At 43.9% G+C, this 23,228-nt stretch overlaps 1 protein-coding gene across 2 annotated transcripts in view; it reads right to left on the reverse strand.

The window, feature by feature from the left end:
* alpl (alkaline phosphatase, biomineralization associated) overlaps window positions 1-23,228 on the reverse strand; it is a 126,138-nt gene that overhangs the window by 42,861 nt on the left and 60,049 nt on the right. For both annotated transcript variants that reach the window (XM_060852345.1, XM_060852344.1), the window contains 3 exons: window positions 17,375-17,490; window positions 16,657-16,831; window positions 5,354-5,529 (listed from right to left, as the gene is read on the reverse strand). In XM_060852345.1, the coding sequence (XP_060708328.1) occupies window positions 5,354-5,529; window positions 16,657-16,831; window positions 17,375-17,490 (467 nt within the window). The remainder of the gene's footprint in view (window positions 1-5,353; window positions 5,530-16,656; window positions 16,832-17,374; window positions 17,491-23,228) is intronic.

Genomic DNA, 23,228 nt, shown 5'->3' on the forward strand with positions numbered 1-23,228 from the left:
CTGGGTAAAGGACACAGCGGGCTGGGTAAAGGACACAGTGAGGTGAGTAAAGGGCACATTGAGCTGGGTAAAGGGCACAGTGAGCTGGGTAAAGGACACAGTGGACCGGGTAAAGGGCACACTGAGCTGGGTAAATGGCACAGTGGGCTGGGTAAAGGACACAGTGGGCTGGGTAAAGGGCACAGTGGGCTGGGTAAAGGGTACAGTGAGCTGGGTAAAGGACACAGTGAGCTGGGTAAAGGGTACAGTGAGCTGGGTAAAGTGCACAGTTTGCTGGGTAAAGGGCACAGTGAGCTGGGTAAAGGGCACTGTGAGCTGGGTAAAGGGCACAGTGGGGGTAGAGCTGTGTACCAGCAGAACAAACTCCCAATCTTACCCAGGGTTAACAGTGAAGGCTTGGGTGGACAGAGGAGGGTGGGCATCGAGTAGAACTGAGGAACCAATGACAAACATGAGGAGGCTGGGGGAAAACATGGAGGTTCAGGATGTGCTGGAATCTTGGAAGGAGAATTTTCAGAAGTCCTTCAGAATTTCTATCTGAGCCATTGGGGAAGCAGCTCAGTCTGTCTAGCTGGAGCTAGTCTGCACACTTGTCCCCCCCTCATGGGAGCACGCATCATACAGCAGAGCACTTAGCTGGTGGTCGGGGCCCAGAGGAGGATCACAGTGCTGGTGTTTGGGCTGGAGAAGAGCGACTGGGATAGGCTGGGATTGCTTACCTTACAGCAGAGGGGATGAGGATAGATCTGACTGTGGTGTCCCATGTTCTAAGGGTAGTTAGGGAGAAACCTCTCTCATTAGTGCAGGGATCAATAAGCTTGGGGTACAGCTTTATTGGCAGGGAACAAGGTATTTCGAAGGAGTTGAGGAAAAACAATTCAGCCAGAGGGTAGTAGGTAGCTAGAACTCACTGTTTAAAATGATGGTAGAGAGACAGGAAATCTTAAGACATTTGAGAAGTATTTAGATGAGAACCTGAAACACCATAGTATACAAGACTATGGTCAAGATTAGAGTCGTGCTGGAAAAGCATGGCAGGTCAGGCAGCATCTGAGGAGCAGGAATATCAATGTTTCAGCCAAAATCCCTTCATCAGGAATGATGCTGGAAGCCTTGGTGGCGGAGAGGTAAATGGGAGGGAGACGGGGCTGGGAGGAAGATAGCTGAGAGTGCAATTGGTGGATGGAGGTGGAGGCAAAGGTGATAGGTCAGAGAGCCTCTGTCACCTTCACCCCCACCTCTATCCACCTATTGCACTCTCAGCTACCTTTCCCCAATTCTGCTCCCCACCCCCACCCTCCCATTTATCTCTCCACCCTGCAAAATGCTCAGCCTCATTCCTGATGAAGGGCTCCAGCCCAAAACATCGATTTTCCTGCTCCTTGGACCCTGCCTGACCTGCTGTGCTTTTCCAGCACCACTCTAATCTTGATTCTGATCTCCAGCATCTGCGGTCCTCAGTTTTGCCATACAAGACAATGGGCCAAGTGTTGGAAATTAGGATTAGAATAGATAGATGCTGAGAGACTGGAATGGACATGATGCGCCATGCTGTTAAAAGCTCTACGACTCTGATGGGACTTCACTACGCTGTCTGCTTTGACCGAATGAGCTAAAAGCTCATTGAAGGCTAACAAATCAATTTGGGCAGAGTTAATTTATTTTTAAATTTAATTTTATCGTGTTCCCCAATAACCAGTGCAAACTTGGAAGTAGGTGGGCACTAACCACCCTCAATATCTGAAAAATGGCCTTGCTCAAAACTCAGTCCCAACATTGCTATCTCCAAGCACAAAGCGTCCCTTGTGAACCCACTCCCATCCACACTTCTGATTTCTTTTCTATCAGCAGCAAAACCAGACTCAGCAGCTAAACAGCAAACACACACTTGGCTACCATCTCCTTGCAGATGGCTCTGATTAAACAATAGGTTTCTTGATCTCCCTCTCTCTACATTTTCGATTCTGCTACATGAATCACAGGATGTTTATCACACAGTCTCGGAAATTCAAAGGGTTTTCTTGGAGCCTCGGAGACACTATGTGGTGAGTGCTCATGACATTTTGCGTGTCCTGTGGGAAAATGACACAAGATTATCTTCATGTCAGGCTTTCAATAACAAATGCAATGTTTCCCAACCCTTGGCATCCTTCACAAACCTTGGCATTCTCATTACAAGCTCCCATTAAGAAGAAGGGGGTTGATGTGACTTAATCACAGATTGCAGGTTCCTCCCACTGTCCAAAGATGTGTAGGTTAGATGAATTGGCCATGCTAAATTGCTCATAGTGTTCAGGGTTGTGTAGGTTAGTGGCAATAGTCAGGGGAAAATGTAGACAAATAGAGTAGGGGAATAGGTCTGGGTGGGATACATGTTAGGCCAAATGGTCTGTTTCCACAATGTAAGGATTCTATATTCTATGAGGATAAGAATTCATGCCTTACACTCCACTGAAGAAAAGTAAGGAAGGAGGGTAGCCTTGTGGTAATATTAATGTGCAAAGAAGCCTGAAGCCCAACTAATGCGCTGGATGTGAGTTCAAATCTCACCTCAGCCGCTACATATGAACAAGAGTAGGCCATTTGGCCACTTGACCCTGCTCAGTCCTGGATGAGTCCTGATTTCTTGGAATGATACAGTGGCTAGCATTGCTGCCTCACAGTGCCAGGGACCGAGGTTCAATCCCACCCTCAGGTGATTGTCTGTGGGTTTCCTCCCACAGTCCAAAGATGTGCAGATTCGATGGATTGGCCATGCAGAATTGTCCATAGTGTCCTAGGTGGATTTGCCATGAGAAACGCAGGGTTACAGGGATGGGGCTATGGCTGGATGGAATGCTCTTCAGAGGGTCAGTATGTACTCGATAGGCCGAATGGCCAACTTCCACACTGTAGGGATTCTATGATCTCAAAGGCAATTGAGGATGAGTGTACCCAATGACACCCACATCTCAAGAACTATTGATCTTTTTGAAAAGCAGACTTCAACAAGCCACAGAAACAGAAATTGCTGGAAAAAACTCAACAGATCTGGTGGCATCCATGAAGAGAAAGCAGAGGTAACATTTCGGATCCGGTGACCTTTCCTCACCCAGCAAGCCTCTGACTGGGTGCACAGGGTCTGCCATGCCTCTAATTTAACTGGGTCACTAACACCTTCGTGCCTTACGTGTGGTTTGAGTCCAGACCCATCTCGTTTCCCTGGGTATTGCCCTATAATTGAGCAGCCATGGGTCCTGCAGGCTAGAGGTGACAGTGTACACGAGCCTATCTGAGGAAGGCTCAGCAAGTGTGTGAAATCATTTCAGAAGGGTGTTCTTCAAACCTTGGTTTGAGTCTTTTGGGGTGTGGGGGTGGGGTGCGGGGTTGGGGGACTGATGTGGTGTCCAGTTACATTGCACCCGCACGTCAGGCTTCCTCAGAGGGCCCTAATTCACCCGGAAGATCAGAAAGATGAGGCTAAAAATGGACCCATCCTCCCTCACTTTGTGCCCACAGTGAATCCAGAAAGGAGCTCCAGCCTGCCCCACTGGCCAATGCAGTGGGAGAGAGTCTGGGTTGTTTCCTGTGAATGACATTGAGGTTAATGGAGAGGACGTACGTCTATGCCACAAACACACAATTCGGCCCCTTAAACCCCCCACAAGAGCCAGCAGAGAAAGAGGATATAATATTCATTATCATTTGTTAAGCCTGATAAGCTGCTTAAATGGACAGATCAGAAACTATGGTGACAAACAGCCAAGGATAGCCATGAAATAAGGCAGTCGAAGCAAAACAGGAAAGTTTATGGGTCATCAGCTGTTCACACCCTCAGGGAGAGATGGCCATAACCATTACACAGCTACTGAGTTCGGGGGAGGAAGGAATCATAATTAGCAGGAAACAATTCAGTCACGGTTGATACTAGTACGATAGATTGTAATAGGAGAGAAAGCAGGACAGACTGTAATGGGGAAAACAACAGGACAGACTGTAATAGAGAAACCGTGAGACTGATTGCAGTAGGGAGACAGTGAGATTGATTGTAATGGGGGAGTCAGCAGTACAGACTGTATAGTTCGACAGAGATTCAAACTGTAATAGGGAGACAGTGTGACAGACTGTAATGGGGGAGTCAGTCGGACAGACTGTAATGGGAGTCAGTGGGGCAGACTGTAATAGAAGGAGTCAGCAGAACAGATGGTAATGGGGTAGTCATTGGGACAGACTGTAATAGGGGAGTCACTGGGACAGACTGTAATGGGGGAGTCAGCAGAACAGACTGTAATGGGAGTCAGTGGGATAGACTGTGGTAGGGGGAGTCAGTGGGACACACTGTAATAGGGGGAGTCAGTGGGACAGACTGTGATAGGGGAGTCACTGGGACAGACAGTAATGGGGGAGTCAGTGGGACAGACTGTAATGGGGGAGTCAGCAGGACAGACTGTAATAGGGGGAGTCAGTGGGACAGACGGTAATGGGGGAGTCAGTGGGACAGGCTGTAGTAGGGGGAGTCAGTGGGACAGACTGTAATAGGGGGAGTCAGTGGGACAGACGGTAATGGGGGAGTCAGTGGGACAGACTGTAATAGGGGGAGTCAGTGGGACAGACGGTAATGGGGGAGTCAGTGGGACAGGCTGTAGTAGGGGGAGTCAGTGGGACAGACTGTGATAGGGAAGTCACTGGGACAGATGGTAATGGGGGAGTCAGTCGGACAGACTGTAATGGGAGTCAGCGGGACAGACTGTAATGGGGGAGTCAGCGGGACAGACTGTAATAGAGAGAGTCAGCAGACAGATGGTAATGGGGAGTCACTGGGACAGACTATAATAGAGAGAGTCACTGGGACAGACTATAATAGAGAGAGTCAGTGGGACAGACTATAATGGAGAGAGTCACTGGGACAGACTATAATAGAGAGAGTCAGTGGGACAGATGGTAATGGGGAGTCACTGGGACAGACTATAATAGAGAGAGTCACTGGGACAGACTATAATAGAGAGAGTCAGTGGGACAGACTATAATGGAGAGAGTCACTGGGACAGACTATAATAGAGAGAGTCAGTGGGACAGATGGTAATGGGGAGTCACTGGGACAGACTATAATAGAGAGAGTCACTGGGACAGACTATAATGGAGCAACAGTGGAACAGGTATAATAGGGAGAGAAAATGCAATAAATCCCTATTAAAGGCAGCAAAACTATGAGCCAGAGATTGGCCTCTGCTCCCTGGAGCATGGACTGTGCTGATTTCTGATTGTGATATCTGCAACATTCAACATCTATTTGCACTGGAACAGTGTGAGCACAGCAGCAGCTCGGTAGCCAGACCCCCTGTTCTACAGGAAGTTGACAGAGCGATATAGTTACCTCGATGCCAGGAATGTTGAAAATAAGTTGCTGAGCAATGTCTTTACAGCCCTGCTCCAGGGCCTCAGAGGGCATGTCGGAATCTGCGTACCAGTCTCTGTTCACAGAATGGGCATAGGAAGCACTGGGCGTGGCATGCTGTACCCGGGTCGTAGTTACGATGCCTGTGGATTTACCTGTGAAGAAAATTAAGGTAGAAAGGGGAGATTAATCCGTTTCCAAAGTAGTGTCTGCACTCTGCCTCTTGTTTGTCCAATATTACTGGCTGTGTCTTCAGTTGCCTCTGAAACACCTGCTTAAACCTTTCCACTCTACCTCATAACATTGCTCGAGACAACATACAGAACAGTACTGTGTGTATTAATCCACTGACCCAGGTTCTCCAGCCCAGTTAGAAATGAGTTACAAGTGCTGGTCTCACCGTTCCTAATGAAATTATTTGAAAAATCATTTTGACCATGCTTTTGGTGGTCTATCCTAATATCGAATCCCATCTGGTAAGATTATTGTGAATTACCTTGGAGGTATCTGATTGCATTAACGGTGCTACATAAATACAAGATGCCACTGTAGTTTGCTTTCTTAAAGGTAATGTCTACGTTACTGAATGGTAATCACCTATGCAGAGAGACAGGCTTTTCATGACTAAGGAAACCAATGTGCAGAGTGAAGGCTTACAGAGTCGAACAGCACTGTGTTTGGAGAAAGCAAGATGCAACCAGGAGGTTAAGCTTGGAGCATCTGAAGCTAAAAGTTTGAACAACAAAGGCGTAGCTACGGGAAGCAAAAACCTGCTCAAAGTAAGAGATGGTGCTCTCTGCTGTGCAAAAGGTAACAAGAGAGCGGAGTGACGATAACCAACAACCTGGGATTCCCACGTAAATACAACAGCCACGAAAGCACAACAACATCTTTTCAGGAAATTTGACATGTCCATAAGGACCCTCACCAACTTCTACAGGTGCACCACTGAGAGCATACTGTCCAGGTATGTAACAGCCTGGTATGGCAACAGCTCTGCACAGGACAGTAAGAAACTACAGAAGGTGGTATGCACAACCCGACCATCACGGAAGGCAACCTTCCATCCATGGACTCTATTTACATGGCTCACTGCCGTGGAAAGGCTGCCAACATCATCAAGGACCCATCACATCCCGGTAATGATCTCCTACAACCTTTTCCATCAGGCAGAAGATACAGAAGCCTGAACACATGCACCAGCAGGTTCAGGCACAGCTCCTTCCCTGGCGTTATTAGACTGATGGATGGACTCTCTAACTTCAAATGATGTTGATATTGTTAATGTTGATTCTGCACCTCCTGTGAAGTGTAACCTGTATGCCTCACTCGGTCTAAGCACCCTATGATCTGCCTGTCCTGCCCGCGAACAAAGCTTTTCACTGTACTCAGGTATACGTGATGACAATAAATCGAATCAAATCAAATCGAAGGATGATCAATCGATTTCTATACTCATACAATTTAAAAAGAGCTTTTACACGGCACCTTCCACATTTGCAAGATGTCCCTAAGTGTTTTCAGCCAAAGAACTGCAATCACTGTGGGAAACTAGGCAGCCAATTTGCCCAAAGTAAGGTCATGCTATCCTTAAACACTGAAAGGAGTGTGAAATGTGAGGACACTTCCTGAGTAACAGACAGACCAGGATTGGACGTTGCACACTGGTTTCCTGGCAGCAAGGTTAAAGGAGCAAAGTGGTCCCAGACAGATTGGGGTTAGACTGGGGTGCGATATGGAGGACTAGTGGGAAGAATAAAGGAAACCCCAAAGGGTTTTTAAAAATAGAGAGAGCAAGAGAATGACAAAAGCCCATTAGGGACAATTCGAGTTAATCTGTGTGTGGACCCAAAAAACAGTGGGGCATCAACAGACAGGTCACCTGAGGAAAGCAAAACAGAATTCAATCTGTAAAAGTGGGAAGTATTGCTTTTGGAGAGAGCCGACAAGGTGAGGAATTACACAATGAATGATGTCACCCTGGAAAGTACTGAAGATCAAAGAGACTTTCGTGAATATCCACAGATCCCTGAAGGTAGCAAGTAAATACAACAAGGCTATGAGATACTCACCTTTATTCAGTGAGACAGAGAATGTGAAAACAAGGAGATCCTGTCACTAAATTAAAGAAAAGGATATGATTTTACGAAAGTGGGTGCAGAGGAGATGCTACCTGGACTAAAGAGTCTGAGCTGTGCAAAAGATCGGAGAGACTGGGATTAGAGCAGGAAAGATTGAGTGGGTGACCTGATAGAGGTGTACAAGAATATGAGTAGCATTGATAGGGTAGTAGGATGACATTTTTATTTCCATTAGTACAGGGGGTCAACAACCTGGGAACATAGATTTCCATAGAATTAGAAGTGGAATTCGAATGAACTTTATTGCCGCATGTTTATAAGTTGCCTTTACAGCGCCTTCTCAGGTACAAAGGTACCTCAGTACAATCCTTCACCACAGATCAGAGAAATGAAGGAGAAACCATCACCATATCAGCTATCCACAGGAGAGAAGAGTCAACGTTTTGGGCATGAGCTCTTCTTCAGGAATCATTCCTGAAGAAGGGCTCAAGCCCGAAACATCGACTCTCCTGCTCCTTGGATGCTGCCTGACCTGCTGCGCTTTTCCAGCAACACATTTTTCAGCTCTGATCTCCAGCATCTGCAATCCTCACTTTCTCCTATCCACAGGATAACCACAGGTCAGAAACACAAGAAACAAAATTAAAAAGACAAAGATCACAGTCTCTCTCCAAGGGCTGTCCGCAGCAGCCCGGCACAGGGTATCTCCACGTAAGGTATAGAAGACTAGTCCAGGACAAATATTTCCACACAGGAGGGAGTGGGTATCTGGAACTCACTGCCTGAAAGTGTGATTGAGTCAGAAACTCAGAAACATTTTGACAGTGTTTCGACAATCCTTTACGTTGCCAATGAGCTCTGGGCTATGGACCAAGAGCTGGAAAATGGGATTAATGTGGTCAGATCTGTATTGACTGGCATGGATGTAATGGGCTGAATGGCTTCGTTCTGTGTTATAAATGCCTTTGAGTCTAAATAGAGACTCCAACAATTTCCCAAAGACAGATTTCAGGTTAACACCCTTATAATTCCCCTTATGATTCCTGATGAAGGACTTTTGCCCGAAACGTCAATTTTCCTGTCCCTCAGATGTTGCCTGACCTGCTGTGCTTTTCCAGCACCACTCTAATCTAAACTCTGGTTTCCTCACTTTTGCCTAGCTTATAATTCCCCCATGAAAGCATTTCTCTGTCACCTTTCTTAAATAGGGACTGATATGCACAATTCCCAAATCTAAAGGAAACATTCCTGAATCAAAAGAATTCTGGAAAATCTTTCAAAAAGCTTGAAGTTGGAGATGACAAAGAGAAAATGCTGGAAATATTCAGCAGGTCAGCAATGTTGGCAGAGAGAGACACAGAGTTAATGTTTCAGGTTAATGACCTTACATCAGAGCTGAGGAAAGATAGAAATGTCATTGAAAAGCAGATGATTGGGGGTGGATAGAAAATGAGCAAAGGGAAGATCTGTCGTCGTGAAATATTGGAGAGCTATAGAAAAAATGCCAAAGAGCTGCCAGTGCAGGGAGAGCTGACAGTTCAGGTAACAGGACTGAAGTGATGTCCAGAAGGGAAGTGAATGGTAGAAGGATGAGCAATTTGCCATCAGAAAGCAAAACTCAAGAGAAAGATGAGAGGAAAATGGAACTTACAAAAGAAGCAGAATTAGGGTAGAGATCACGGTCTGAAAACAGTGAAGTGAGTTTTGCGATGGCTGTGAAGGTGCCAAAAAAATGAGATGCTGCCCCTAAAGGAGCATCTACAATGTCCCCGCTAACTTTCATAAAAACCTTTCAATGGAAAGCATGTGAATTGCCACTCGTTTGTACCATGATTTCCATCATTACTAAGATTTTGTTCAGATTAATGCTCAGGACTTCCTGTTTCAATGTTAACTCTCTTGGCCCATTCTTCTACTGTGATGCTGCTGCAAACTCTTTCCCCATATATTCAGTGACAAGATCTCCGTCATCAGGACTAACACAATTCACATTGGTCCTGCTTCTCACGAGATAATTGTAGTAATGATTTGTCAATTCCACACTTCCCTGTATGTTTATTTCCATACTCCCTTTTTATAGGTCACAACTGTTTTATCACCCTATTCTGTTCTTCATTTATTGCCCATTCACCAGCATCTCAGCTTTTTCTTAACCTTTGTATGTTTTTTTCTTTTAGTTTTATGTTTTTGACCTCCTTAGTTATCCGTGGATGTTCTTCGGCAAGTAGAACTCTTGCCCCTCAAGGCTATGAACTGTTTTACATCACATTAAATTTGTTTTCTTTTAAAAGCACTTTGCACTGACTTTATTTTATCCATTACATATTCTAGTTGTTTACTGTGGACAGTCCGTGCCTCGTTGCATTATAGGCGGAAGTAGGTACTGCAGATGCTGGGCTTCATCGGATTCCTCATGAAGGGCTTTTGCTCGAAACGTCAATTTTCCTGCTCCTCAGATGCTGCCTGACCTGCTGCGCTTTTCCAGCACCGCTCTAATCTTGACTCATTGCATTATAGTCATCCTTAAATAAATCCGGAAATTTCAGGAGCTGTCCTGCATTTTTTCTTTCCAAATATGATTCATATTAGACCAATATCCACACCCCATGTAACTGCTAACTACATCTGATTCATTACTGAACCTAAATCAAACCTGGCATGTCCTTTGTTAGTTCCAGATAAAGTGGACAATGGAGTTCAATGTTTGGGGTTTAGTCCTCTGTTTATCTTTGGATAGTTACATCTCTTTCTTAGGTTGAAGAAATATTGGCACAAAACACCAGAAATTGATAAAGTCTTGACCACTTCCATTGAAAAGAACAAGGGCAGCAAATGCATGGAAACAGCATCCCCTGCAAGTTCTCCTCCACTCACCGTCCCGACTTGGAAATTTATCACCTTTCCTTCACTGTCGCTGAGACAAATTCCTGGAATTCCCTCCCTAATGGAATTGTAGGTCTGCCCATAGCACATGGCCTGCAGCTGATCAAGAAGGCAGCTTACCATCACTTTCTCCAGGGCAATAACGGACGAGCAATAACTTCTGTTCCAGCCAGTGACACTCACACCCGACAAGTGAATAAAAAAAAGATCCATGCTCTAATATGTTCAAGTATTGACTTTCTATTCAGAATATTATTGTCTCAATGTCAGTTACCATTAAAGGGTCTGTTATTTATACATTCACAAGTAACAGCAAATGGTAGTGGCGAATGACAGAGGGACTGAGCGAGAGACACTGTGGACAGCAGTCTGCTTGAGGGAGATAGCTTATCCTGCAGAGATTGGTCAGGTAACACTTGGTTTCTCTAAAATGGTTTGCTGCAAGTGAACAGCAGAGCCCTCAGCTGTTAACTGGGATGAAACGGTTTCAGCGTGTTGGAGGCTGTATTTGAGAATTTCAAGAATGCAATCCCTTAAGCAAACTCTACGTCTGCTGTCCTGGTAGTGCATTACTACACACACTGCTGCACAGGATCTTGTGGATTCCCCACTTGTGATCCAGTAACCCTACAGTAGACATCATTCCCCATCCAAGTGTCAAAAGAAAGTTTGCAATAATAAAATAAAAAGGTAGCATTCAAGCTGGTTTGAAAGTAATAACTGAACTCAGAGTTCAGGTACAAATTCTGTCTTCATATTCTGGCTAATAGTTTTAAAGGCCAAGTGACCCATGTTTGATAGAATCCATAGCATTTCCATTTCATTGAAGTGGGTAAATGAGTGACAACAGTGTACGAAAGCAATGACTAAACTCATGGGGATTTTGCCTCATATTAAATCCATCTGTGTTTCTAACTGATTTCTTATAAAAACAAGATAACATCAACTCAATCCCATGGCAACCTGTAAACATAGTTCTTAAATTCTGCTATGTTTGCTCTACTTTCTTTTCAAGTGAAAAATTACTCATCAGTCACCAAAATGCCCCCATTTCTGAGCTAGTTTATGATTTCTCTCCTGTCTCCCGAACATTAATTCCCGGTTCCCAAAGCTGTAAAAATGTTACCTCATTAAAAGGTCTTAACCCCAGACATATTGCCACCTGCAGGGCACATAGCCAAAACAAAGATCAAAACATCTGCAGATGCTGGAATCCAAGGAGGACAAGCAGGAGGCTGGGAGAACACAGCAAGCCAGGCAGCATCAGGAAGTGGAGATGTCAATGTTTCGGGGATAAAATCCCAAGGAGTCAGAGTTTCTCCTGCATTAGTCCTAAAAGGAAAGTCATGCTGGACCAACCCTATTAAAAACTTTTGAGGAGATAAAAGATTGAGTAGACACTGGTCAAGCAGCAGATGTAATTTATCTGGCTTTTCAAAGGGCCTTTAATAAGGAGCTGCATGATAAATAATAAATAAACTCAGCAAAGTTAGAGTCAGGGGACAAGTGGCAGACTGTATTGCTAGCTGCCTTCATGATAGAACGCAGAGAGTCCCACGCAGATTAGACTGATGCTGATCACAGCTTACAGTAATGATGTTGACTGGGGAATCAAAAGCAACTTTGGAATTTGCCAGACACGAAAGTGCGGAGGGTTATGGTCAATGTGGAGAAATTACAAAAGGTCAGAAATTAGCTTACAAAATGGTCAAATAATTGATAATTGAAGCTCAATAAATGTGAGGTGATACATTTTGGTAAAAGGAATAAAGAAATTGCCTGGCACTTGGATGGTCCAAGTCTAAGTGGGGTAAAGGGACAAAGTGGTCTTGGAAATTTGTTAAAATTCATTCATGGCACAAGGGCATTGCTGACTAAGCCCCTCACCCCCCAACATTGATTGCCTATCCCTAATTGCCCTGAGGGAAGTTAAGAATCAATCACTTTGCGGTGGGTCTGGAGTCACATATAGCCCAGACCAGATAAGGAAGGCAGTTTCCTTCCCTAAAGGACATTAGTCTAAATGTATCAATGAAAGGCATTGCAATAACATGAGATTTGAACACAGACAGACCAAAGATCATGAAGCAGGGATTCTTTATTCCACTGGCATCAGGTATGGTGAACAGGAAAGACAATGCAGGAGGAGCTATTTACTGTATGTACATGGAATGAAGCCTCTGGGTTACATTAGGCTAAAGAATCCTTTGCGTTTCTGCATCCCCTCCCACCAGCAATCCTTTCATCAAGACCCTCTCTTTATTAGCAAGCATCTGCTTAACTGCTACAGGAGCCTTTCCTCACTATCGCCTCCTGCTGCTTGAGGTCTGATTATTGTTGCGCTACACATTAGTGAGGCCATAGAGAAACAAAGCAAGGCTTTATTTCTGAGCAGGATAGAATTTTTAAAATAGGTACATTATGCTAAACCTGCAGCAAACCTTGGTGAGAGCACGCTCAAGAGTTCCGTATGTGGATCTGGTTGTCATAATCTAAAAAAAAGAGAGGCACCGGAGAGGATGCAGAGAAAAATTACAAGGATGACATCAGAAATGCACAGGTATAAATCGCAAGAAAGGATCTCTCCTGTGAATCGAAGGCAGACCTTATAGAAGTCTAAGAGTTAAGAAAAGGTTTGATAGCAAAGATACAGAAATAATGCTTTCTCTCGTGGGAATGAGCAGAACTAGAGACTGTCAACATAAAATTGACACCAGTATATCCAACAGGGAATTCAGAAAAAACATCTTTACCTCAAGAGTAAAGAGAATGAGGAGCTCACTCCCACAGGGAGTGGTTGAAGTGAATAGATCAGATGCATTTAAGGGAAAGCTTGACAGCATCTGAGGAAGAAGGGAGTAGAGGGTTACGATGGCAAGTTTGATGAAGAAAGATGGAGGCTTGAATGAAACATAAACGCTGGCAAGGGCTCTACGGGCTGAATGGACTGTTTCTTTGACAGATATCCTCTGTAGTCCTGTCCTATTTGCTCCTAAAATCAGCCAATTACAAGGAGAGAAAAGCCACATCACGTGAAATGTGAGCTTGTTTTCGATGGGCCGAATGGCCTTACTTCCACTCCTATGTGGTCTTATGTTTTTAAAAGCTTGATGATACTGGTTTCTCTGTCTCAGTAACGATTACAACTCGATATCTGTGAAACCCTTCAGCTTGTTCTTATAGCGCAAAAAAAAATACAAGTCTTAAAGTCTACAAATGTTCTTTCAACTCAGACCCGTCTTTGAAATTAAATGGCTCATCAATATCATAGAATCCTTACAGTGTTGAAACAGACCATTCAGCCCATCAAGTCCACACTGACCCACCAAAGAGCATCCCATCCACACCCACCAAACCCCACATAATCCATCTAGACATCCACATCCCTGGATGCTATGGGCAATTTCTCATGGCCAAGCCACTTGACCTGTATATCTTTGGACTGTGGGCGGAAACCAGAGCAGCCGGAGTAAACCTACACAGACACGGGGAAAATGTGCAAATTCGACACAGTCACCCAAGTGTGGAATCAAATCTGGGTCCCTGGTGTTGTGAGGCAGCAATGCTAATCATTGAGCAACTGTGTCATTCAATATCCACTTGACTAAGTACAAAACAGCAAATTAAGATGTTGAGAAAATTATGCTTTCAACATGTCCTCCAAATGAATCATCCTTCAATGTTGTGAGCTTGCTACATGCAAGTAAACAACAGCAACTTTATCAACAAAAAATCAAACAAAAGCAGAGGATTGGTATGGCCAACACAGATCAGCTGATGCCTTTAGTTACCTCACAAAGTGGATCATATACCACAAAACATCTGCACTCCCCAATATCTAGTTATCACAACATAGGCATGCCCTTGTACGGCTCTCCAATCAGCTTGAAGGTAGATAGGGGAACTTTATGGCAAGGTGAAGCTTAGTATAAAGATAGGTTGCTGTACCCAACAGGAAACAGAGGAAATGTTAAGTTTGCAGATGGGTGGTGCTTTGGATAGAGAAGAAGGTTACTTCTGAGTACAACGGGACCTTGATCAGATGGACCGATGAGTTGAGGAGAGGCAGATGGAGTTTAATTTAGGTAAATGTGAGGTGTTGCATTTTGGTAAGGAAAATCAGGGCAGGACTCAGGCAGTTAATGGTAGGGCCCTAGGAAGTGTTGCCAAGCAAAGAAACCTTGGGGTGCAGATTCATAGTTTGTTGAACATGGAATCGCAGGTAGACAGGATAGTGAAAATGACGTTTGATATGCTGGCCCTTATTGGTCAGTGCATTGAATATATAAGTTGGCATGTCATATTGCAGTTGTACAGGACAATGCTTCAATCACTTTTGAGATACTGCGTTCAGTTCTGGTCTCCCTGCTGTAGGAAAGATGTTAGACTTGAAAGGGTTCAGAAAAGATTTACAAGGATGTTATCAGGGTTGGACGGTTTGAGTTACAGGGAGAGGCTAAATAGGTTGGGGCTGTTTTGCCTGGAGCATTGGGGCGGGGGGGGGGGGGGGGGGCGGTGGGGGGGAGGTGGAGGGAGGGGGTTGACCTTATAGAGATTATAAAATCATCAGGGACATGGATAGGGTGAACAGACAAGGTCTTTTTGCTAGGGTGGTGGAGTGCAAAACTAGAGGCCCCAAGTTTAAGGTGATAGGAAAAACATTTCAAAAGGACTTAAAGCCTAACGTTGTTGCACGTATGGAATGAGCTGCCAGAGAACGTGGTGGAGGCTGGTACAATTACAACATTTAAAAGGCAACTGGATGGATACATGAATAGGAAGGGTTTAGAGAGATATGGGCCAAGTGCTGGCAAATGGGACTGAATTAGATTAGAATATCAGGTCAGCATGGACAGGTTGGACCAAAGGGTCTGTTTCCATGCTGTATGACTCTCAGTGAGCACACCAAGCAGTATATTTAAATTAAAGTAGAAAAGTCATCCTTGTGCAAAGTGGCTCAGATATTAGTACTTCTGGCTGTAAACCACAACATCGTGGGTTTAAGCCTCTCTCTAGAGTGAAGGAGAGAAAGCACAGCAACCAGTATTAATTAAAGTTCAAATACTCGAAGCATTAACACTGACCTCCCACCAGAATGAAAATCACACAGTGCAGTTGCCTTTCCAGATTCAGCTGGCCTGGGCATTTTCGTAACTGAGTTCTCCACCTCAATCACCACAAGCCCACCTCCAAGTCCCTGTCTTCCCTTTCAGCTCTAATACACTATTTAAAAATGATCAGAGAATTCTCCCCATGAAACAAAAAACATCTGAAAGAACTGTGGATGCTGGAAACAAGAACAGAAATTGCTGGAAAAACTCAGCAGGGCTGGCAGCATCCGTGGAGACAAATCAGAGTTAATGTGTTGAGTCTTGTAACCCTTCCTCAGAACCCGACTGCCTTGATCAATATCATCATGAGAAGAAACCAACTAAGCCTTGGATCTGGCCAAGTCTCTGACGCTGTAACATTGACTGCACCTCCATGGACTATAAGTTACTTTGGGACTTCCTCAGGACTGAGAAAAAATATGAACTAGAAAAGAAAGCCACATGACTGACCTACACGGTGACATTTCCAAGTCATTAGAACTGCTGTCAGAATGCTCCCAGCCATTTATTGAAATTATTGTCCTGAAGAGAAAGGCCAGCTTAATCAGTATCATAAACGTGGAACAATCTTTCATTTTCAATCCATTACATCTTAACTGAGAGACGTGACCATTTCACAGCACCACTCACAGTTGTCAGACCAGCAAGCAGTCAAAATGCAGGAATGGTTTATGCCCGAAACATTGACTTTCCTGCTCCTCGGATTAGATTCACTACAGTGTGGAAACAGGCCCTTCGGCCCAACGAGTCCCCAACGCCCCTCCAAAGAGAAACTCACTCCCCTACCCTATATTTACCCCTGACTAACACACTTAACACTATGGGCAATTTAGCATGGCCAATTCACCTGACCTGCACATCTTTGTGATTGTAGGAGGCAACCAGAGCACCCAGAGGAAATCCACGCAGACACAGGGAGAATGTGCAAACTCCACACAGACAGGCGGGAATCAAACCCATGACCATGGTGCTGTGAGATAGCAGGGCTAACCACTGAGCCACCATGCTGCCCTGACCGATGCTGCCTGACCTGCTGTGCTTTTCTAGCTTTTGACTCTGAATTATTCAAAATCATGAGCAAAGGAGTGAGCGCCACTCTCTGATATGCCCTGAAGTTGCAAATCCTTCCATTGCTTGAGGCAGAATGTTCTGTAAAGAATGATCAATGTTCTAGCACTGACAGTGTCTGCAACATGGACAAACTAACCAGCATCTTCGGCCCACTTCAGGATGGAGGTTACTTCATTGCCAAAGGTGGTATTGCACTGTCTCCGAACTGAAGCCGCACTCACACCCACGGTGCCTTCGTTCGCCTTGACGCCACAGAGATAGGCCGTTGCTGTGCCTGCGCTGTCAGGTACCTGGGCATTGGTGTTATAGGTCTGGCAAAAAAGAAAGGGAAAGAGGTGGCAACCAGGTCAAAGGTACTGAAATTTGTCTGTCTGCCTGGAAGAGCCATAGTCACAATAAATCCAATACAGACGGCAAAACAAAATCGCAATTTGAAAATAAGATTTTAAAAATTGCATTCTCACAACCTGAGACTTTGCTGTGCATTTGACTACTTTGTGTCATTGGCAACAATTACATAATTGATTTACAGCTGGCTCTGCTGCATTTACTGCCAGAATTCCACACGGCAATCAGGAGGAGGCAAGTCTATTGTTATCATAGCTGTCAGGGCAGGGATTCTTTCCTGTGCCAGGGTTTATATTGACCCACCTCCATCCAGAGGAGAATCAAGACATTCTTGCCGCTTTATGGAGCGAAAAATACCGCTTTCTGAATAATTAAGAAATTGCAGATGGGTGTTACTTGGAGTGTGACCTTCCAAGATCAGCAGGAGATAAAATTCAGACACTGACCCTAAGGCTGAAAGCTCTTCGTAATAAATAAGCACAAACTTCATGTAGGTAATGAACTACCTTTGAAAGTGCTACATGGGGGAACTTATCCATTTCCAAGAAGCCTTCCTCTCCAGTTTTGCTTTCCAGCTGGCCTTTCAGTATCCGAGCAGCTGTCACTGTAGGTATCCCCATTCCTAGAAATACAAAAACCAAAGAGTTTCAGACAGTTATAACATCAGCACTGAGTTCTTCCTTTCCCTCAATGTTAGTCCACATCTGGCTGTGATGATTTTTTTATTTTTCTTCATTTTTTGAATGTTGGCTAAAATGTAAGAGGATTGTTTATTTTAGCCAAATGACTGTGAACAGCAGTATTGAACTTTTAAAAACAAGTTTCTGGAACTCATTGTGAGTTGTGTTTACATTGCTGCTCTGCTCAAGCAGTTAGGAAGGTGAACTATGATGATACGGCACTGGCAGTGTGTGCACACAGTGATTTGGTGAATGTCATCAACCTCTCTGATCAGCTCCTGGGCAGCTGGACAGCTTGGATCTTGACAAAAGAACGCAAGAAACCTCTGGGTTGCTGGAAGAGCAGATTGTGTGTCTCCATCTCTCTGCAGTAAAAGTACCCAAAGTTTGAAGAAAGCTTGTTGCTTTCACCCACCAGTTGGTCTAAGCTGTTGTCTTTCACCAGTAAGGAAGAGACTTTGTAATTTGTGTATGGATTACCCTGGTCTTCTTATGAAGAAGTGAAAGAGCCTGGAGATGGATGTTGAAGATGAGAACACTTAGGAAGCATCTCATCGAATCCTGTGGACTGGTGTTATAGGAGCTGCTTCACCCAGAGGGTTGTTAATCTATGAAATTCCTTGTCCAGTGAAGTTACTGCTGAAGCTACTTCAGTCAATGTTTTTAAAGTGAAGATAGATTTTTTTTTGAATAATAAAAAAATGAAGGGATACGGTGAGAGGGTGGGTAAGTGGAACTGAGGCCATGAAAAGGACCATTGAATGGTGGAGCACTGTCGAAGGGCTGGACGGCCTACTCCTGCTGCTTGTCCTTACATTCTCATGAACTGTGCTTCCCCAATATTTTTGTCCTTCATCCATAGCACCAAAATCTTTTCATTTATCTGTGTCCACTTGGTTGTCTTTAAAAGAAAGTTACAATTTAAGTCAATAAAGTCATATGCTGATAGTTTATATTTCTGTTTACCTGGGGCTAGAATTACTTTTTTGAAGTAATTAGTAACTCTTTGTGAGTTCAGTGGTCAATGTTTTCCGTGAGACTAATTCCATCAGACAGTGGAACTGGACAGTTTCCATACTCTGATTAAATCATTAATTTGGTAGTGACCCCGGGAGGAGACATCAGCACCTTTCAGGTGACCTATTGAAAGCACTTGTGCTTTCATTACGGATTAATGAATAGAGTAATGGATTAACTCTGTTCATTTTTGTCACAGGGACTATCTCCTTCATGCAGCCAACAGGGCATTGAGTTCATCAACTGAGTTCTATCCTCAGAGAAAACACCAAGTCTAATGCGACAGCTTTGAGTGTCTGTAGGCTCAAGACTTATGAAAGGACTGTAACGTTTGACTTTCTAAACTTTATTTCTTTACTTTTCTGATTTTATACTAAAAAAAACTATAGTGCTGAATGTTTAAACTTATTTCTCTAGTTTTCCATTTCCGTGACTAAGATTCTATACTTGGGTACTTTCTCCTAAGATGGCAGTGTGTGGTGACATTGTACACACTTTACTGTACTGTTCTCCCTGTACTACCTAATCTAAACAAAAACAGCGCATTTTCAGATGAGAGAACTGTGGGCTTACATATCAGGAAAGAATTGATGGGCTGTCTCCTCTCTTCATGAGAGAACACTGATGGGTGACACAATAGAGGCCTTTAAAATGACAAAAGCTCTGTTGGAGTGGATCCTCTGGACAGTTTCCATCAGTGGAGCAAAACATTGAGTTGGAGACCAACCCCACATGAGGTAGTCACCGAGAAATCCAACAGGGAATTCTGAAGAGTTGTGGAATTTATTAAAGTGGCATGAGGGCTTCAGGATCCTGGAACAACCTAACGATGATGTCATGTAGCTACACATCATTAAATATAAATAGCAGAGTTAACATAGGGATGAGAGAGAGTCTTGACAGCACGTGAACATGAACAAAGATAAATTAGGCCTTAACTAGAGGTTAGTATATCAATGGTAACAATTAATAGGGTGGGCGGCACGGTGGCACAGTGGTTAGCACTGCTGCCTCACAGCGCCAGAGACCCGGGTTCAATTCCCGACTCAGGCGACTGACTGTGTGGAGTTTGCACGTTCTCCCCGTGTCTGTGTGGGTTTCCTCCGGGTGCTCCGGTTTCCTCCCACAGTCCAAAGATGTGCGGGTCAGGTGAATTGGCCAAGCTAAATTGCCCGTAGTGTTAGGTAAGGGGTAAATGTAGGGGTATGGATGGGTTGCACTTCAGCGGGTCGGTGTGGACTTGTTGGGCCAAAGGGCCTATTTCCACACTGTAAGTAATGTATTCTGTATTCACGTGTAACAAACAGTGTCACTTTGAAGACTAAGCCTGAATCAAATCTTGACAGTGCTTTCTGTATGCCCAATCTGTCTTAACCCCAAATGCATAGTGTGGTATAACACTACATGTCAAAAAACCTGTGACAAGGAGTGGTTAAATGGTATTGATGCATTAAGGGAAAACGTGAACAGAAGTGAATAAATGATTAAGATAATAGCTGAGAAATGTTGTGAGGAGAATAGAGTGCAGGACAAAGCCCAGCATGGACTGACTGGGCTAAATGGCCTGCGTGTGTGCTGTCTCTCCCATGTACACATGTGTTTCACCCACCCCTCCACATCACCTAGTGTTAACCCAATCTGTCCTCAGTGAAGTTAAACGAATCGGATCCAGATCAAAGGGTGCTTCTCTGTAACTGGATCTCACTCCCACAAGTCTGCAAACAACATGTGGTTAACAAACATTAAAGTAAAAGCTACCATTCAGAACACCTCAGGCAGTGACTGACATCACAGAGCTAGTGAACAGATCTGCATTAGGTATTACGGATTTGTAATACACACCTTGGAAGTAGCTGTCACTAACTAGGTCGGCCAATTCTATCCACAGGAGAAGGAGTCTGGAGGATTGAAACATACTTGGGAACCCGGGTGAAACGCGTGTGAGGGGAAACAAGATGCACAAAGAATTGGGAGGGCTGAAGGGCATGAGAGTGAGATAATATAAAGGTGTGGTCAGACTAGGAGGGAGCCAATATGCTGTAAATTAGTTTAAACAGTGCATGGGTTTGTGTGCATGATAAATAATGTCAGTGAGGGGTAAATAGCCATGTGCTTATAACGATAATGGAGCCCTGGCCCAAGAAAAATGGCCAGGGTATAAATATTCCTCAATCATAGATATTCAGGGGAAATAGGGATGGAGAGAAGACAGGAGGCCACAAGCAGAATAGACAATGGGGAGCCAGCAGGTGTAATCTATTGGGAGTTTCAAAAGGCTTTTGACAAAGTACCAGACATTCCACTTAATACAATAAGAATTCATTGTACTGGACCAAATATATTCACATAGGTAAGAGGATTGGCTAACTCAGAGAAGGCAGAGAGTTGGGATAATAAGAGGCATTTTCAGGTTGGAAAACTGTAACTAGTAGAAAGTGAGGACTGCAGATACTAGAGATAAGCGTCGAGAGTGTGGTGCTGGAAAAGCACAGCAGCTCAGGCCGCATCTGAGGAGCAGGAAAATCGACCCTTTGGGCATAAGCCCTTCATTAGGAATGATGAATGCTGAAGGGCTTATGCCCGAAACGTCGATTCTCCTTTGATGCTGCCCGACCTGCTGTGCTTTTCTAGCACCACACTCTCGAAACTGTAACTAGTGTGGTGCTACAGGGATCAGTGCAAGGGCGCTCTATTAGTTACAATATACATCAATAGCTGCATGAGGGCAGTGAATATTTGATAGCCACGTTTTCAGAAGATAAATAAGTAGGTGGGAAATCAAACAGTGAGGATGACAGATGGAGTCAACAGAGAGATGTCGAGGCTAAATGAGTGGCAAAAACGTAGCAGATGGAATACAATGTGGAAAATTGTGTATGCTTTCTTGTTTGTTTCCATTGTTATTAAATAAAGATGTTACATTGGCAATTTTCTAATTCGAAGGCTCTTATCCAGAACCTAAGGATTCTTTGAAGATTATTACCAGTGCATCCATGTTAGTTTTGAAACGTTAGAATGCATACGCTCACCTTGGCCTCTCTCTTTATTTTATACATTTCAAAATGCTGTTGCTGTCTGTCTTGAAATTACTTGCAGGTTTATCCTGAATGTTTATTAGATTCTTTTTTTATTAGATTCCCTTCAGTGTGGAAACAGGCCCTTCGGCCCAACAAGTCCACACTGAAGAGCAACCCACCCAGACCCATTCCTCTACATTAAAAGAGTGACAGATTTCAGATTGGTAATAAAAGTGAGAACCAGGCTGAATGAAGAAAGCTCAGTAGGTAGTGGGAAAGAAAATGCAAGAGGCAAAGTGAGAGCGTAAGAAGAAGTTAGCAACTAACATGGAGAAGAATCTAGAAGGCTTCTATCGCATATCAACAGTAAAAAGAGCAGGGCTCTTTCAGGAACAAAAGAGAAATTAGGCCCAGGGCAAAGGGCATTGCTGAGGTATTAAATCAATCCTTCACATCTGTTTCAAAATGCTTTCTCACTGCTAAGATTACGCCTCTCATTGTAGACAGGATTAATGGTAGGTGTCTTGTACCTAAACTGGGCCACTTCAAGACTAGGAGGCACATTTTAAGCTGAGAGGAGAGAGACTTAAAAAAGACATGAGAGACAATTTTATTTTTACACAGAGGGTGGTTTGCATGTGGAATGAACTTCTAGAGGAAGTGGTGGATGTGGATGTAATGACAATGTTTAAAAGACACTTGAATAAGTATAGGAATAGGAAAGGTTTGGAAGGATATGGTCCAGGTGCAGATAGGTGGGAATAGATTAGTTTGGGATTATGGACTAGTTGGATCAAAAGTTCAGTTTTTGTGCTGCATGAGTGTAAGACAAAAAGATTGCATCATCTAAAATTTCCCTGTCCTCTGGGAATACTCCTCTTTCTAAGGAGGTCTATTATGGTCTCTTCCTCCATCCTTCTTTCCCTTAGTACCCTTAGACAATTCCCAAGTCCTGATGACATACCAACTTTCATAATGGCAGCCTTTCTACACCTTCTCATTATTATCTTTCAGACTATCCCGTCTAGTTATTTGATAGAACAAACTTTGATTTTGCTGAAAAAAGGCACATCTGATCAAATTCTTTTGTCTTCTTTACAGCAAGACTATCAAACATCTTAATAACTTGCTCTATAACTCAGACTTTAACAGCATTTTCTTCCTTGCTAAATGCAGATGCGAAGGATTCGACCTTTCCTGGTGTGTATGAACATTTTGTACTTTGGTATACAAGGCAAAAGTTCAAAACTTTTAGACAGCAAATAGAACTTGGCAGCATGGTGAACTGCGAGGGAGATAGAGAAACTCTTCAAGAGGAACATGCAGGTCACTGGGATGGATGGACAAGTAGTCAGTGAAATTCAATGTGAGAAAATACAGCGTGACACATCTTGATCAGAGCAATCAAGAAAAGCAAACAAAGTAAGGGATGCAATTCTAAGGTACATGTAGATATGCGTGCACAAATCATTGACGGTGACAGGACTGATTGAGAAAGTGGTTAAGAATGATAAAGACTAATAAAATATATTAAAACCGTCTTTCGTCCTCAAGTGGAGCACTGTTTCCAGTTCTGGACAGTATACTTTTGAAAGGATATGAAGATTCAGAGGGAAAAGCAGAACAGACTTACAAGGGATGGCATG

Source organism: Hemiscyllium ocellatum, chromosome 37 (genome assembly GCF_020745735.1).
Source record: "Hemiscyllium ocellatum isolate sHemOce1 chromosome 37, sHemOce1.pat.X.cur, whole genome shotgun sequence".
Classification (NCBI taxonomy): domain Eukaryota; kingdom Metazoa; phylum Chordata; class Chondrichthyes; order Orectolobiformes; family Hemiscylliidae; genus Hemiscyllium; species Hemiscyllium ocellatum.